The sequence below is a fragment of the Ammospiza caudacuta genome, chromosome 8, assembly GCF_027887145.1.
Source record: "Ammospiza caudacuta isolate bAmmCau1 chromosome 8, bAmmCau1.pri, whole genome shotgun sequence".
Lineage (NCBI taxonomy): Eukaryota > Metazoa > Chordata > Aves > Passeriformes > Passerellidae > Ammospiza > Ammospiza caudacuta.
The window spans coordinates 30,802,917-30,819,449 of NC_080600.1; the positions used below are offsets into that span (position 1 = coordinate 30,802,917).

Genomic DNA, 16,533 nt, shown 5'->3' on the forward strand with positions numbered 1-16,533 from the left:
ATTTCCATTTTATAATGGTTTAGAATATTGGTTCAAATGCAAGTATATCAGTGAGAATTTTTCCATGAATCAAAATCACACAGAGACACTTAGTGTGCAAGTGTACATGTTTGTTTTCTGTTCCTTGAAAGAGGTAATATTCCTGCTGTTTTCAGCTCATACTGGAGCAGGTACTAAAGATTTTGGCCAAGTTGCACAGTGAGTCAGTTTTAGTGGAACAGATTTCAAAGTGTTTTACTACACTGTGAATTCTTCTTGCATTTATATAATTTAAATCCTGAAGAGAGATCAAATCATTCATTAACCTCCCACAATTAGCCCTAAAATATTTTATGACATTTAGAGCCTTCTACATGCAGAGAGGTGAAAAAGGTAAATAGAGAGAGAAGAGTGTGGGTGAGAAAGGGAGGGAGTATCTCATTTAGGTCTAGTTGACCCTTGAGCACAGATTAAATGGATGAAGAAGAAAAATGAATAACTGCAAAAATAAAAAACCAGAGAATTTGATATCTCTCTGGAGGATGAGCGTGAGAATGAATGCATGTTAGGATGCTTCACAATTCTCAGAATTTAGAGCAAAGCTGGCTACCATTCAGCAAAACCAGAGGACTGGACAAAACTGCAAAAGTGATAATCTTTCAAAAAACAAATCTGTGGGTAAGATAGGAAATTATCTGGGGAAATTCCTGCTGAGATATTGTGGGTATGGTTTAGAAGATAATGCAGTAACTGTAATCCCGTGGAAAGTGTATATTAATAACAAGGGAATTTAGTTCTGGGAGAAATGTCCTGGTTGGGTTAACAAACTGCGTCACAATCTATTACTTGGTAGAGAAAAATATAAGCAGCTAATTAATGCTTTGGGGACTTAGGAGGGAGAAAAAACAACAATGAAAAAACCCAAACCACAGTTCTCCTTCTTCCCCAGGAATAAGGAAATGAAGGAGGTAGAAAATGATTTATTACTTTATGCTATTTTATTTCAGCCAGAACTTTGTCAGAGGGCTACGAAGTGTAACTCAGCTTTAATCAGTGTAAATTTTGAGCTTGATTCATTTCTGAGTAGCGTTAAATTTCACTGGGTTTATAATCACATAAATGCAGAGCGCTCAAGGTGATCTAGTCCTTAATAGTTACCAGTGAATTTGGCCCAGACATTGCATTAGTTAACTGTACCATAAGGATGCTAATGAGGGGAAGGGTAAGTCAGTAATTCTTTCCTAGCATAATTCCAATGAACTCTGAAGGAATTTATTATGCTGTAGCTTGTTTCTTCTGGATAGCACAGTCTGTAGCCCAAAATAGCAAAAAACTTTTGGTTGGGTGGAGAAAGTTAAGATACATATTTAGAAATAGAGATTATTTATAGATAAAGAAATAAAACCCAACAAAATATACACACAAACCTGAACGTAAGCCGTGTAAAAATAATATTTTGAATATAGGGTCTCTCGAAAAGCAGTTGTAAAGTACTTTTAATGGAGGTAAGCTGTAAAAATGTAAAGATTCTGAAAGAGAGGACATGGACTGTTTAACAGTTCTGGGTAATGATAGGAAAGCTGCTGGAACAATAGAAATGGGAAAAGCAAGGTCCCTTCTGACTCACTCAGAAGACAGTTTTGACCTATTGACGTGACTCAAGAAATTCCTGCTGATCTGCCAGGGAATGAGGGACTTTGATTCAGGCACTGATGAGCTGTTTAAGGGCTCCTGAGCAGCGGTGGGGTGGAGCAGGAAGGCAGGGGACAGTTTTGAGTTGAAATATCAGTGTCCTGATACCCCAGATGTAAGATTTGTGGAAAGCAGTCAGTTTCACCATTTCACCTCAATGTCAAAAGCTGCAGCTTGTATATGGTGAGCATTAGCTGGGAAAACCAGCTGTTCAATATTTCTTTTAAATATGCTGATTAGTTTTAGTTGAATTCGTCTTTAAACCTGAACTTCTTACTTATCGCCATACCCCCAAGAAATTTGCCAGAAACCTTTTGACATTTGTGTTTTTGCCTATGAGGCTGCTTAGCAGCAAGCCTATTTTCCTTCCTTTGCAGCCTCTTCCCCTGAATATACAAAAGAAAACTTAATCCAGAAAAATGTTCATGAAATCAGAGGGTTACCTGGTAGACTCGTGACTTCACTGGATTTTGTGCCCATGTGTGGAAAAAAAAAAGATTTTATTAAAATGGGAACTTGTGCTGCAAAGCTCTGCCTACTGATCATGTTTTGAAAGGGTGCTAGGGTGTGTTGTATTTCAGTTGTATTTCTGTGTGATCTGTGTGTGTGTCTGTGTGCACATCACACGTGGGCACACTTGTTGCAGCTTCACATCGTGTGTGGGGACTCGGCCTGCAAAGCAGGGTGTCAGCACCTCTGTATTGACAGGGAAGTTAAGAGTGAAGTCTGGTTGCCTAAATGATGGCATCTTGTGCTATTGTAGACATTTTTGGTTACACTGTTTCTTCATTATCTACTATTCTGGTATTTCACATGAAGTCCTCTATCATGTCTGCCAACCATACATTTTTGTTGCATTGTAAAAATGCCATTAGGACTGTATTTTAAGGAAGCAAATTGAACCCCTAAGTTAGGTTACTCACCATGAGGCTGAATCCCATCCTTGCCGTTCAATCATGATAGATTTCAGCCTCACATTCACATAATTTTTCAAATAGAGGACAATGTCTCACTTTAGAAAGGCATCAATTTCTACCTAATCATTAGAAGGATTCTGCTCCTGTCTTTTTTATTAATGCTCAGAAAGCATTAGCACACTGTCTATTACCTTCTCAATAGACATAAGTCCTTTCTAGTCCTGCCCAGGCTGCCCATCTTTATGGGTCTACACATGCTGCAGGTTTCTGTTTGTACTCTGGGGTATTCTGAGTGAGAAAGTAGCAAAGTGCATGAGAACAAGACTCAGAATATATGTGATATGATTTCCTAGCTGTGAAAGCTTTTTTTTTCTTTTCCCAATTATGCATGGTGTTAAACCTGTAAAGTAACACTGATAATGACACAACTGTTTTTGCAAATTCTTCCTCAGGCTCTTTTGTGGTGCTAAGCATCCAAAAGCCTGTGGAAGTGAATTATATGTTTGTGTGGTTTCTGCCCACTGATCCTGCCCAAATGAATTGAATTAGTGCAATGCTGGAACTTTAAATTTAAGCTCTTCTGAACACAGCTGGAAGTTCCCCTGCTCCAAATTATTGTGGCTGACGAATAATAATTTTAGTCTTGGTCCTGGGTCTATTTCCATAGTATATGCAAGGTAATTTTTGTTTGAAGGCAAGGACAAGCTTCTTGCATCTTTGTGTTTTGCTAATGACAAGTTAGCTCTTCATAGCACTTCTCTAGAGACCTTTTCTTGTACTAGACTAAGAAAGAAACAAAGGGACATTCAATAATGAAAGCTCTAGTCTGAAACTAGCAGAAGTTGTCAGTTTTTTGCATAAGATGGCAAGTATCAATACATAACATCATGGAGATTTGGACTCCAGAAGTATAAATGCCTTAAAAATATTCACAAGTCATTTACAAAGATTTTAGTATATTGCAAGAGCACTGTCAAATCAAATGCAAATTGAAAGCTAATTAATTCCCTACAAGGATAGCAAACCCCTCTGCTGTTTAGTTTACATGAAAACATTGCTAGACTGGGCCTGAACATAATCCTTAGCCAGAAAATACACTTAGGAGGTGGCTTCAGATCCAGAAACCACTTCCTTGGTGCATTCATGTGGTGTGGCTGTGAACATTTCCAGTTTCCCATCCCGGGAAGGAGTTTCTGTAGGCACTCCCCAGACCCAGGCCTGCCATTGCTGGGGTGGAACAGCCGTGCCCACAGGGCTGGGGAGACCCATTCACCTTCAAAATCCCAAAATGCTGAGCTCAGGGCCCCTGAGCCTCTGCAGCTCTCCCCCAGCTGGGCTCCCTTTCAAACACAGTTCTCCTGTCTGCAAAAGCTGTCTTGCTGCTGGACCTGCCAGCCCCAATGGCAGCAGGAACCTTTCTGGGATCTTTTTCATGGAGCTCCCCCTCACAGAAAAATCTTCGCAAAGCTCTAAAAAAGCTTTCTTAGAGACAGTTTTGTAGTGAAGTTACAGTTTGATTCTTCTTTGCCTTGAGATGTCTTTTCCTCTAAGATCACAATTTTTTGTTTAGCATCAATCTCTCATAAGGGAAAGACAGATTAATGATTGTATTTTTTAATTTATTTTAATACCATCAAAATGCATCCTCACCAGCAGGCAGCAGCCATGCCAAGCTCATGAGGGGCTGAAGCAAATTAAGAGGTGACTTTTTTGAAAGCACCATGATTGTTATATCTTGGCCAATTTGTGGCTTATTATCTCCTGTAGCTTCTAGTGGATCATAATACATTCATTAATTGTCCCCAGGTTTCAGTTTCATCAGGCACACACCACACTAACCCCAGGTGTCACTGGGATTCAAAGCAGAGCCAGCATTTCCCTTCACCTCCTGTGCATGCAGCCACAGCTCAGCACTTGAGCTGTGCTCCCAAATACATCAGCCTTGTGGGCATTTTGTGCCAGGCAACAAGTGGGATTTAGGATGTTGAATACCACAGGGGATAAGAGGCAAGAAGCAGTGCAAACTTCTTTTGCCTTAGGAAACTCAAGTCCTCCTGCTTTAAAGGAAGGGATTTATTCCAAGGAAATAGTGATCAAGGGATAATTTTCAATAGCTGAGAAGTGGAAATGTATGCCAGGGAGGGCTTACACATGTAAATATATATATAAATATATATTGATGTACCATATATACAGGTATATGTAGGTATAAGTATTTTATCTGGTGTGTGTATATATATTGGGTAGGTGGGTGGGTCAGTATATATATATATATTTTTATATGCACATATAAACCAATATTGGTCTTGAGGAATGACTGATTATCTTTTTTTTTCCACAGTAGTGTCCCAAAACAACGTTTGGTTTTATATCCCAGGACCATCCCCTGCCCTTACAGATACATGAAGTCCCTTTGGACTCTCCTTTTAGGCTGCAGTTTCTTTAACTTGGTGTTGAGGACACTCTGGATCACACTGTAAGGATCCTGCACAACAGTCTGCTCTGGGAAAAATAAATCCTTTCCTCCTGCAGTAGCTTTCTTATTGCAGTATTCAGTGAACCCTTGGCAGTGTTGGTGGGGGAAACAGAACCCCAAAATAATCTCTTCCCTGTCACTTTTTAAATGGTTTCCTCCCAGCTGGAAGCAGATTTCTTTCTTCACAACAGCTTGAAGTCTTTTAGAAGGATGAGGTAAACTTATAAAGGAAGATTTTTGCTTAACCATTTGGGGCTGAGGTGCTTCTCCATCCTGGGCACCAGCAGTAATAGGAAACAGAGCTGATGTCTGTGCCAGGCTGCTCCTTTCTGATGCAGGAGCATTTGTAGCAGCCTCTTAAACCAAACTTTGGATGCCCCATCGGTGTTTTGGTTTGCAGGGTGGTTTGGCCCCCATCATTGCAGTCTGAGAACATTTTGTTAGAGAAGAATGCCTAAACAGACAGTCAAGATAGTCAAACAGGAAAAGGGCTGCTGCATGGCAGGAAGGGATTGAGCTGCTCTTTCCATTGCTTTGGCAATAGGACAAGCTGTAATAGGCTTAAACTGAGGCAAAGGCTATTTAATTTAGGCTTTGAGAAAGGAAGAGAAATTACCTCAAGCTAAGAAGAGGTAAATACAGACATTGCTGGTATGGGGTTTGGAAAAAAAAATATGACCTTGTATGGCTGCTTTTTATGATTACTTGGAGGACAACAGGTAGAGAAAAATAAGCATTGACTGCAGCTGCCTGGTACTTACACTGTGGGCAAAAAGCAAAAAAGTGCCACATCTGACTCCAGCAGGGCTCCTGCCTTTCTTTCACAGCAGCATTCACTTAATGGTATTTGCCTGGATACATTTGCCCATGGGCCTTTGGTTGAAGGAATAAAGCTTTAACATAAAACACCTGCTAGTCATGTGGAAGTTGCAAAAGAGTTGGTTTTTTTTTTCCTCCTTAATTCTGTCTGATGACAGAAAAGGAGAGCAGGTGCTGAGGAAGAAGGAGAATTGACCACAACTGACAATGATATCTTGTCTCCTCTTCCAGACATTGCTAACTAGCCATAAACTGCAATAAATGAAGTTTTGTCAGTCTGCCAAATAGATCTATGCATTCCCATTACACAAGTGCAATTATTTAGTGTAACCTCTGAATAATGTCTTTAACTCATTGTGTTCCTACTCAGGAAGAAAGAAGCATAATGCATTGAAAAAAAATGCCAAAAAAGCCCAAACTACCCTAAAATCATGGGGGACACTAAAGCCCCCACTTAAAGTGTTAAAGAAAAAGAAAGCAGTTTTTCTCTCTCCACTCAGAAAAATGGAAGTCAATTAACATTGACATTTCCAGACTGTAAGCCATGCAGACTTAATTTTCAAGGTCTGGATTAAAAATAAAACTGTAAAGAATATACTGTCCTTACAAACCTTTGTAAGGTTACTGCTGCCACTATATTAGCTATGAAGAAAGTCTGAAAGATTTATGTAGTTGTCTTGCCATTTTTTTTTCCTTAGTAAAGCAACTCAGTGTAGAATTAATTGTTATTGAAGCTTTGTCTAAGAAAAGTGATACCTAACCCCAACTGCTGCAGCACCAGGGACAAGGGGACACCAGGAGGGCTCTGTTGGTTTGGCTTTGGTGCCTGTTTTATTTGGAGTACAAAAAGTTTGTGCAAGATTACCTGGAGAAATTATAATTTTAGACTCTCTACAAAGACATCCTTCTATTGCTGGTAACTGTGATATAGTCATTCTGGAGAAATATTAATCATACAGACTGACTAGACTTTTAAAATACAATATATTGGTCTCCAGTGGTTTAGCAGTAATATTGGTTTATTTACAGTTTGATAATCTTAATTGCATTAGGAAAAAAACCCCAAGTATTTTCTCCTGTTTTCAATCACAAACAACTTTAGCTCTTTGCACTTCAGACACAGAAGCAAAATCTTTCCTCCATGGTTTCTTTGCTTCCTTCTGTTTTTGAGTTTGCTATATTGTCAAACCTGTGAATTTTCTGTCATTCTGTATGGCAGAATATGTTGTGCATGTTCTGTGCTGTGGACTGGGGTGCCTGGGCTGGGCTGGATCAGCCCCACGAGAAAGGCACTGTGCACTGTAGAACTCCAGAGCAGGCACTGCAAAGCTGTCCTGCCAGACAGCCCATGCCCAGGCAGGATACAAACCTGTGTTAGCCCTGCCTTCTGGGTCACAGGCTGTCCAGAAATGAAAGGGAAAAACAAAACTCACAAAGATATTCCTAAGATAAGGGGACCCACATCTCCTCTGATTCTATGAAAATCTTTGGCTGACTGACACACAGATTATGTAAGTATCACAAGTTTATGGTGAAAATTGCAGCAGATCCAAGCAAGTGAAACTTTTGAAAGAGTGCTCCTCTATGTAATTCCTAAGATGTGCTATATTCTAAATCAGTGTTTACTGGTTCTTGGTTCATGCTATTTTCTAACTCAGTGTTTACTGGTTCTTGGTTGATAGTATCAAACACTGTGACTTTCAAAGGAGACTAAGAGATTTATATGTTCAGCTTCCAAGGAAGGGGGAAAAGTAATCAGACCGAACACCTAAAGCCAGGACAGAATCCCTGAGAGTGAGCCATGTCCCATTTATCCTGCCAGGGACACGTGTGAGGGCAGCAGGCTGTGGTCCCTGTGCCAGCCAGCGGTGCAGCTGCTGTGCGAGGGCACCCAGGGAAGGAACAGAAGCTCTGGATGCTCCTGCAGGGCAGGCAGGGAGGGAGAAGGGGTGTGCACACATCTGTGAGTGTGGGCACAGAGCTACAGAGCTGTGAGCAGGCAGGTTTTCTAACCAGAATATCTGCAATATCTGCAGACATGACTTGTAGTCAGCCCACCAGCACTAATGAGTTGTGTCAGGGATGTGGGTGATGATCAGATTTCCTCTGACATTAACTTTTAGCCATAGCTGAAATCAATAAATCAATAGTATCATCCAGTGAGGTGCGTTGGCTTGGAGTTAACATGTAAACACCTGAAAATTGGTTTCCCATAATCAGCACTTTTTAATGTTCATTCAGCTAGAAGATGAAATAAAATAAAAACACAAGAGGAGGCATTTGTCTTCGACACAAAATCATACAAAAAGTCTTTTTTTATTAAATATACATTACTTACAGTTTAAGTCTTTCTTCTGTACAACAGTAACCATAGAAAACAAAAGAATCTAAGGCTAAATTTTTTCAATCCCTTAACAGGGTATTAAGACATGTTACATTGTCTACAAAACTGACTTAGACTGAGGCAACGTCCTGTGGAATTCTCTTTAGAAAACCAGATAGTGAAAGGGGAATAATCTAAATCTCCATTTTGCTTTTTACTGTAACTGAGAGACTCTTGCTTTACCCTTGGACAAACCATTAAAAAAAGTCCTTTTTTTTTTTGCTTTGCTAATAAAATGAACAGAGCTCTGAGAGATTTATTTAATAAAATTTGAGTAGAACAAAGTAAAATGAATGATGAAGGGCTCATCTGTAGAAAGAACCAATTTTTTATTATTAAAAATACCTAATCTCAGCTGCCATTTTGCTCTTTTTTTTTTTAAGGGTGCCTCTATCCATTAAAATCCATACAATCCTTCCAGTGTTAGTGTGCTGGCTCCTGAATTGGCTGACAAGACACCACCCACAGACCAACCTTCCCAAAACATAAATTTTTAGAAATTCCTGGAGGCGACTTAAGCCATATCATGGGCTTTTTGGAGCTGAAGTTCATTGCCTTATTCCAATTTTTATCCACAGTTTTGCTAGAAAACAACACAATTTCAGTGAATGCAACTCTCATTGACAGCAGTAAGGGATGACAATCATGAGGGCCTGACTTGGATTCATGTATGTCAGCCCCAGTTTGCAGGAGATCATCAAAGCAAGAGCAATATGAGGCTAAATTAATCTGTGATGTATCTACATTGACCTAAACAGGGTTACAACCAGGTCTGAAGCTGTCTCTTGTTTCTTTCACAAAGGGGGTTTCAAAGCTGGTCAGATACAACAATGCTAAGGTTCTCACTATCATTTACATATAATGGTCTGTGCTACAGATTTCATTTGCAAAAATCACAGAGTAGAGATTTTTATGATGTCTGAATAAAAAAAATGTACCTGTTTGCTCTCCTTAGCTCCTGAAACTTCAATTCCACTGTGTTGTGAATGGAAAGTGAGGCTGTGACTGGCTGTATCTAAGCTTCACCTAAGAAACAACCCTTCTTCCTTCTTAACAGTATGGGTGCTGCATTGGCAGCAATGACAAAACACATCAGGAAAGGATGTGCCTAAAGGACACAAGAAGGAGCTGTAAAAGCCATGCAAAAATGAGTAAATAATTCCCCATGCAGAATTAGTTCCAAATAGACTCTATTTAGGGCTGTGGGATTCAAATTTGTGAAGAGAGTTATGACTAGCATGTCAAAAAGTAAGTAGTGTTGCAATGTGAACAGCAGTCACAGCTTAGAAAAAAGCTGCCACAAGCATCCTAAACGAGGGAGTGGAAAGTCTCTAAGCAAATGCCATTCTTTGGATCACCTGCTGTGCCTAACATTTGATTAAATGTTATGATTGTTTGAGGGAAACCATCCCAAATTCTCCTTTGGGCTACCTGGGAGTGTTCCAGCAATTTAACTGGGAAGATCTGGATCCGGTATCAGCCAGAGCTTTGAAATCCTCTCCCATGTTTGGAGCACATCTCTGATACTTTACAGATCATCAGGACAACCAAAACTATGTTTTGGCAGACTAAGCAGCAGCAATTCATTCCCTGGCAAGAAAACCTACCACTGAAAAATACTGAAAAGCCTCATATCCACCTGATGGTTATCATGTGTGGCTTCAAACAGTGCATGTTTTCCAAGAGCTTTTGCCTCCTTCACTGCCCCATCACAATGGTAGTTTGAAATGTTAATGTCCTCTTTTCCCCTTACAGGTCACCACATGGTGACTACATCTACACGATGGAGTGGTGTCTCCCTTCTGGTTGAGCACCCAGCTGAACTTTTGGTTTCTGTGACTGGCAGGAAAAAATCATAATCTTAATTTGAATTGTGAAACAAGCTCCTCTGACTCCTAGCAACAATCTGATAGCTCCACATGTTAAAGAAACAGGAGGGATGAAGAAAACAGAGGTGAACTGGATATGGAGTGACACTGTCAACACAAACTGTTGCCTTAATCCTTCCTTAGCTCGGCTTGTAGACTCAACACATTACAAACGACAAACAAGGAGCTTACAAATTACAAGAGTTCACCAGAAAGTGTGCTTTTTTTCCAATTTTTGTTTTTGTCATAGTAACTTAGTGCAAAAGATCACAAAAATAAGCACCAATACACTGAAATATTCAAACTTTCTATAGGCATGTCTTGAAATAAACAGTCAAAGAAAAAAGCTACTTCAGACCCAAAAGAAGAACGTGTTTAGAAGTTTCATGTACAAAAGTAGCAGGGAGGAGGGGGCCGCCCACACTGAAAGAGGACATGAAGAACTTTCCACTGGGAAAGAAAGTGCAGCAAACTGCAGAACCCAAGGGAACAAATCATGTTTTGAAGCTGTGATGGCAACCTGTGAAGAAAACCCCCAAAACTTCAAGGGTATTGGTGCAACTCCAACTGTAGTCAAGCAAGAGGCCTCCCACCAACCTCTAAAGATGCTGGGTGAGGCCCTTGGTTTGGCAGGGGTGTAAGCTATATCACTTGGCTTGTTTGGTAAGTAGGCATTAAAAAACTGCATGAAAGCTTTGAAATAGCACTCACAAGGTCTCAGACTTTGCTCAAGTCTTTTATGAAGGGTTGCTTTCTGAAAAATAAAATGGAAAAAAAACTCCTTTGTGTCTGTGGAAAAAACAGCAGTGCAGAAGAATATTTAAAACTAGTCTTGTTTAGGGTAAACTTTGTGTAGGTGAGAGTGACAACAATGGCATGAGATGGATCACAAAGAGGTCAAGTTCCTCCTCCTCTACACTCTTGTTAGTTTGAAGTGGAGCATGCATGTCAAGTGACTGGTTTCCTTCCAGGAGGAAGGTTGATTCTGTTCTGAAGATGAGGTTTATTTTTTCAGGGATTCATCTCATTGAGAACTTAGGGTTCCTGGATGAGAACTTATTATAATTGGAAAAGCCAGCAAGTATCAGACATAGCTACTTGGAGTTAACAGATGCCAGGATATGGCAGACAGGAGACTTGGATCCTTCCTGGAAATGCAGATATACCAGGTATCATCTCAAATGGCACCAGACATGTAGAAAGGCATCTGAGAGGGCTGAGCTAGCTTTAGATTCAGAAATGTGTGGATCTGGCTTCATGTATGCTATCTGCCAAAACTCCTATGTGAGGCAAAAAATGGATGTTGGATCTAGAACAGGCTGAAAGCAGAATTATCCACTTCCCCACAGATTATCAATCAGATTGTCACCAGCTCAAAGTGGTATTTTGAAACTTGATTTTCATGTATTTGCCTACAAGGAGATGTATGCATTTACTAGGCAGAGATGTTTAGAGCAATTTTTAGAGTAATTTAGATGCAAGGTGTCCTTCCTTGACCCCAGCTGTCACCTCAGTAAAAAAAAAAAAAAAAGTCACTTGTAATAGTCACCTGTGGAGATGTGTCTACTTGATCTTCAAAACTATTGTAAAATTTGTATTCATTGGCAAATTCTGCTATAAGTAACTTCTCTATTGCCAGGAGACTACTCTGTCTCTAAAATGAATGGAGAGACAAAGGCATCTCTAGTGACTCATTTAATCTTACAGGATGTTTGAGACATTTGCCCTGTCCTCACCAACCACAGGGCTGGACAAGACTGGATGACAATTGTGGAACAGGCAGTTGGTAAAACCAAATGCAAAATGAAACAAACCCAAAAGATAAAAGCAATATCCAAGGGCTTCATAGGTCTCAATCTTATTGTCAGCAAAATCAATACTGACTTCATTAGGAAAATATTCATAACCCCTCACCATAGTGAAACAATATGATATATTGATTCATCCAATATGTGAATTATGTGATCAGCTAAATGCTAATATAGACAAAGATCTCATTAAAATAAAGGTTTGGATTACACTCTAAAAATTGAGCAATTGATAAATAGGATGAGTAAAGTCTAGCTAGATCAGGTTAAAATAAAGCCAAGAGAAAGCATCTTGTTTTTGTAATCTGGTTGTAATTTTAACTTAAATATCAGGGGCACCTCATGACTGAACATACTCTAATAACCACACAGCTCTATATTGTCATTTTTACAGTCCCAGGTGGGAATTCTGGCTTAACCCATATGAGTTAAAAGTATATCTTTTATTTGGCTTTTTCACTGCAGACATAATCTAGGTGTGGAGCCATGGCAAGAGCAAGAAGAAATAAAAACAGTGTACATTTTTAAAATTGACCCAAAACACTCACACTTTCTTGTCTCTAATAAGTGAATATGGACAGATGAAATACTAACTGCCAATTACATAGGTAACTTACTTAGGACCAAAGTTTTACTTCCAAAAGAGAAATGGGACTCAATTTTCAAAGGTATTTAAATGTCTTGTAGTATATTAGAACATTCCACAGCAAGACAGACACAGAAATTAATGTGAGTTAAAAGCTCATTTTGTTTAGTCACTTAAGCATTGATCCACATCCTCAAGAGACTAAATTCTCTGTAAAGCCTATCCTTCACCCAGGTGGCAGCCAAACTAGTTGGAGTTAGCTTTCTGACATCCAGCCTTCCTTTGTTTTCTATAGCCAGGCACTGGCATTCACAGAGAGTCCTTCTGCATGACTAAATATCTTTATAAGCACGGCTATTATTGGTCAAGTCCTTTCTGGAAACCAGGAATTTGCAGTGCTGAAATCCATATCTAAAATACTTCATAATTTCACAGCTTGCCTAACACCAATAATTTTCATAGGTTACATATCATATCACCAAGAGAAAAAAAACCCAAAAACAGACAGTATCCTTCTACCAGTCCCTTACTTTTATTATGAAACTTGTCTTGCGGAAGGAAGAAAACCCAAACTGCCTCTAAACAACTCTTTGACAGTCTCAGGTTTTCCATTGAAATGAAATCTGAAAATTTATGTAAAAAAGTATTATCCCCTGGCTTTACTTAAAAATATTATCCAAAAACGACAGATAAAAGGAAAAGGGAATACACCCCATTTAAAAAGAAACATTAACAAAAGTAGCAGAAATGGCTTTAAATAGATGGGAAAAAGTTCTAATTTGAACTAAGGAAAATGAATTGTAGCTCTAGTAGATTTTTTAAAAACTGTATTTCTTTTATTAAAAAATTAATTGCTTTTAACTGATATTGAAGGAAATTCAATTATGCCCTCATTAAAGAAAGCATTAGAACAAAACAAAAACCAAAAAAGGGTATATATTTAGAGTACTTCATTTAGTATATTTTAGCTATCTTTAATAAGAATAATTTGACATCCTGATTTAGAAGTCCATACAAATTTGTTCATTTGTTCAGCCTTGTAGCATAAAATCTTCTCATCTCAGTACATCTACAGATATAAATGAATGTCTTTGTATACTCATGCCTACATTCATATCAAGTTCTTTCTTTTTACAGATGCACCCCAAGCTAGCTAAATTTTCAGAGTTTTACCTTCCTATTCCATTCTTCATGTAGCCAATTAATCACATTAGCACATCAGAGATGTCTCACACAGAGGCCATTTCAGAAAAGATGACTCAAACACAGGCAGAGGTGCCCATGAAGTCTCCTATTCCTCCCTTCTGCCATGCCAAACAAAGCAGCTTGATCTGCAGGAAGGAAAAACATTGCTTTGTCAGGATTTTACCACTGAAGACAAAGCAACATAAAGGGAACCCAGCTACTCAATCCATCGTTCCAATACTCATCACACAGAAACACTGTCAAATAACTGTGTCACCCAAACAGCCAGTGTGTGCCAAAATGGCTGCAGTTGACCATAGAAGAATGGCACCAAACTAGTTTCAATATAGACTTATAGCTTTATAAAGTTGCTCAATGAAGAGTTCTGGTTAAAGGGCTGGTCTCATATTCCTCCTCACATAAGAATTATGTCACTCCAAGACTGCTTTCTCTTCCCTGAATGCTCCAAAAGAAGTGGTACCATATCAAAACAGTAATTTATTTATTTATTCTTCCTTGTCTGCTCTCTCCTCTGATAAAAAAACTCAAACAAAAAACTTCAGTAAACACCAACATACCTTTCCAATGGACTGCCTAGAAAAACAGCACCTGTTGCAAGTGTAAGCTCATCTCTAGTTTGCTGTGGGCTGCTACCTCCTACTGAGATTCCTTAATTTTAAATCTATGTAAAAAGGACCACCATGTGGAAACCCCAGGATGACTGAACAGGGAGTAGGGCAAAGAAGGAAATTTAGCTGCACAATCAATTGCAGCTTGAATTAAATCAAGAGTATTGCAATGAATAAGATTTTTCTTCCCCTTAACCTTAGGCTTAATTCTACCACCAGCAAATTCTACATCCTCTTTAGAAGCCCTGCAAAGGCAGATGTCACATGGACACAACAGAGAGTTCAAAACCTCACTGGCTGGGACTCCTTCACTTCTTACCCTTAGGATGTTTGTGATTGAAAAGGAGGTTTTTCATCCTCACACTGTAACCATGCAGCACAAGTAAAAAGGGCAGAACCTGATTCTTCAGTAGTGCTCCCAATCAGGAAAGGACAAAAGACTTTTAAAAAAAGCGTGAAGATTAATTTGAAGTAGAGTATTTGGGATCTCTTTGTTTCCCTAGTGTTCTTCCTTGTAAAGAAGGTTTATCAAATATTCATCTTTTTAGACATGACCTCAGATCTCTCTCTATTTAGTTTTGGAGAAGTTATTCCAATTTCTACAAACAGGAAATACCAATCAATCTTTCATGCAGTTTTGGGAGGCTTTTTAAAGTAGTATGACTTTTTTTTCTTTTTTCTTTTTTTAGAAGAGCTGGCAGAAGGTGTGAGTCATATTTAAGATTAAACTATTTTGGTTTTTTTCTCATCTATGTTCTTTTTCTTTTCCACAGGGGCAACAGCGTTTAACCTCAGTGTGTGATAATCCTCCATGTGGCATGAACAGGCATATGCTGCATTTCTAAAATTTCAGACAAATATAGAGCACCTAAGTCCTAGCAGCTTCCTAAACCCCTTGGAGATTCAAGCTACTATTTTCCATGCTTCAGCTAGGGTTATACTAGTGTATGCTGGGTCTACATAGCCAGCCTTATGAGATGGAGGTGAAAGAGGTGCATGGGAATGATATTTATTGTTGATACATATATTGTTGGAAAAGTACTGAGAAGCCTAAAAGTTACAGTAAAAGGACAGGAGGTTGGGGGAAGGAGCTTAATGAGGACAGTTTTATTTTCTTTTATGCCATACCAGCTTTTCAACTGGTACAAATTATTTTAACACCATTTAAATCAATAGACAATATATCAATCAATAACATTTGAGAATTTGGCTGGTTCTTTATGGTTGTTGTAAATGAGCCCATGAAATAAATCAGCTGTTTTGATCTCATTCTTTCCCTCTATCCTGTCCCAGTATCTGCAGAGCTATGTGTTCAACTACTTTACCTGTACTTTACATAGTCCAGCTCTAGTGTAAAAGCAATGACTTAAATGTCTCCAGAGAAAAAAAAATAACAACAAATAAATGTAGGGGCTTTGAAACATCCAAGAACTGACAGCAGAAACCAGGTGTGCATGTGGATCTTATTTTGTGTAGGATGGGGTAACAGGTCTCTTGAGCTGCAGAAGTAAACTGTGATTGCCAGGCTCTTGTGCAGAGAATGAGGCACTGTGATTGTTCTCAGTGTTTCCTGTGCAGGGCGGTCTTCTCCAAATGAAAAAGAAGCTAGCAAAAAATGAGTGTTAAAAAAGAAAAAAAAATCCAAAAAGGAAAAAAAAAGAAAAAAGAAAAAGGAAGGGAGAAAGGAATAAAGAAAGAGAGGTTAGGGGAGGAAGAGTAAGAAGAAATTGCATTGTCCATCAGATAAAATATTCCCGTTTGCACTCGCTCACTGTGTTTTGCAAGTCAATGTCAGCTTTAAAGGAGCTCTCAAGGTTTTCTGGGTATTCCTTCTCCTTTTTCTGGCTATTTCGATGTGCTTGTTTGTGTTGATAGAGGAATCTGCTCATGATGGCAATGATGCAAAAGATGATGAATATCACAACTGCTATTACACCTGTGAAGGGGTAAAAAAGGAAGGATAGAAAGAGGGAAAACCAAAACAAAAGGCTCAGTTACCTCCAAAACACATTTACCCATGCACAGCAGCTAGTTGGTGTGATAGATCAATTCATCTCAGTCCATACACAACCATAAGCCTCTATCAAACCCTCCCTGGTAGTTTTTTATTTGTATTTTGTCACCTTAGGAGCTCTAAAAATAGACCATGTATTGATATAATTGACCTAATTTCTGTAAAATTATGCTTCCA

The 16,533-nt window shown here is 39.0% G+C and overlaps 1 protein-coding gene across 1 annotated transcript in view; it reads right to left on the bottom strand.

The window, feature by feature from the left end:
- Positions 1–12,135: 12,135 nt before the first annotated feature.
- The window catches only part of CNTNAP5 (contactin associated protein family member 5), a 266,317-nt gene continuing 261,919 nt past the window's right edge, over positions 12,136–16,533 (bottom strand). The window contains exon 24 of the mRNA XM_058809950.1: positions 12,136–16,278. Coding sequence (XP_058665933.1) covers positions 16,082–16,278 — 197 coding nt within the window. The 3' untranslated portion in view covers positions 12,136–16,081. The remainder of the gene's footprint in view (positions 16,279–16,533) is intronic.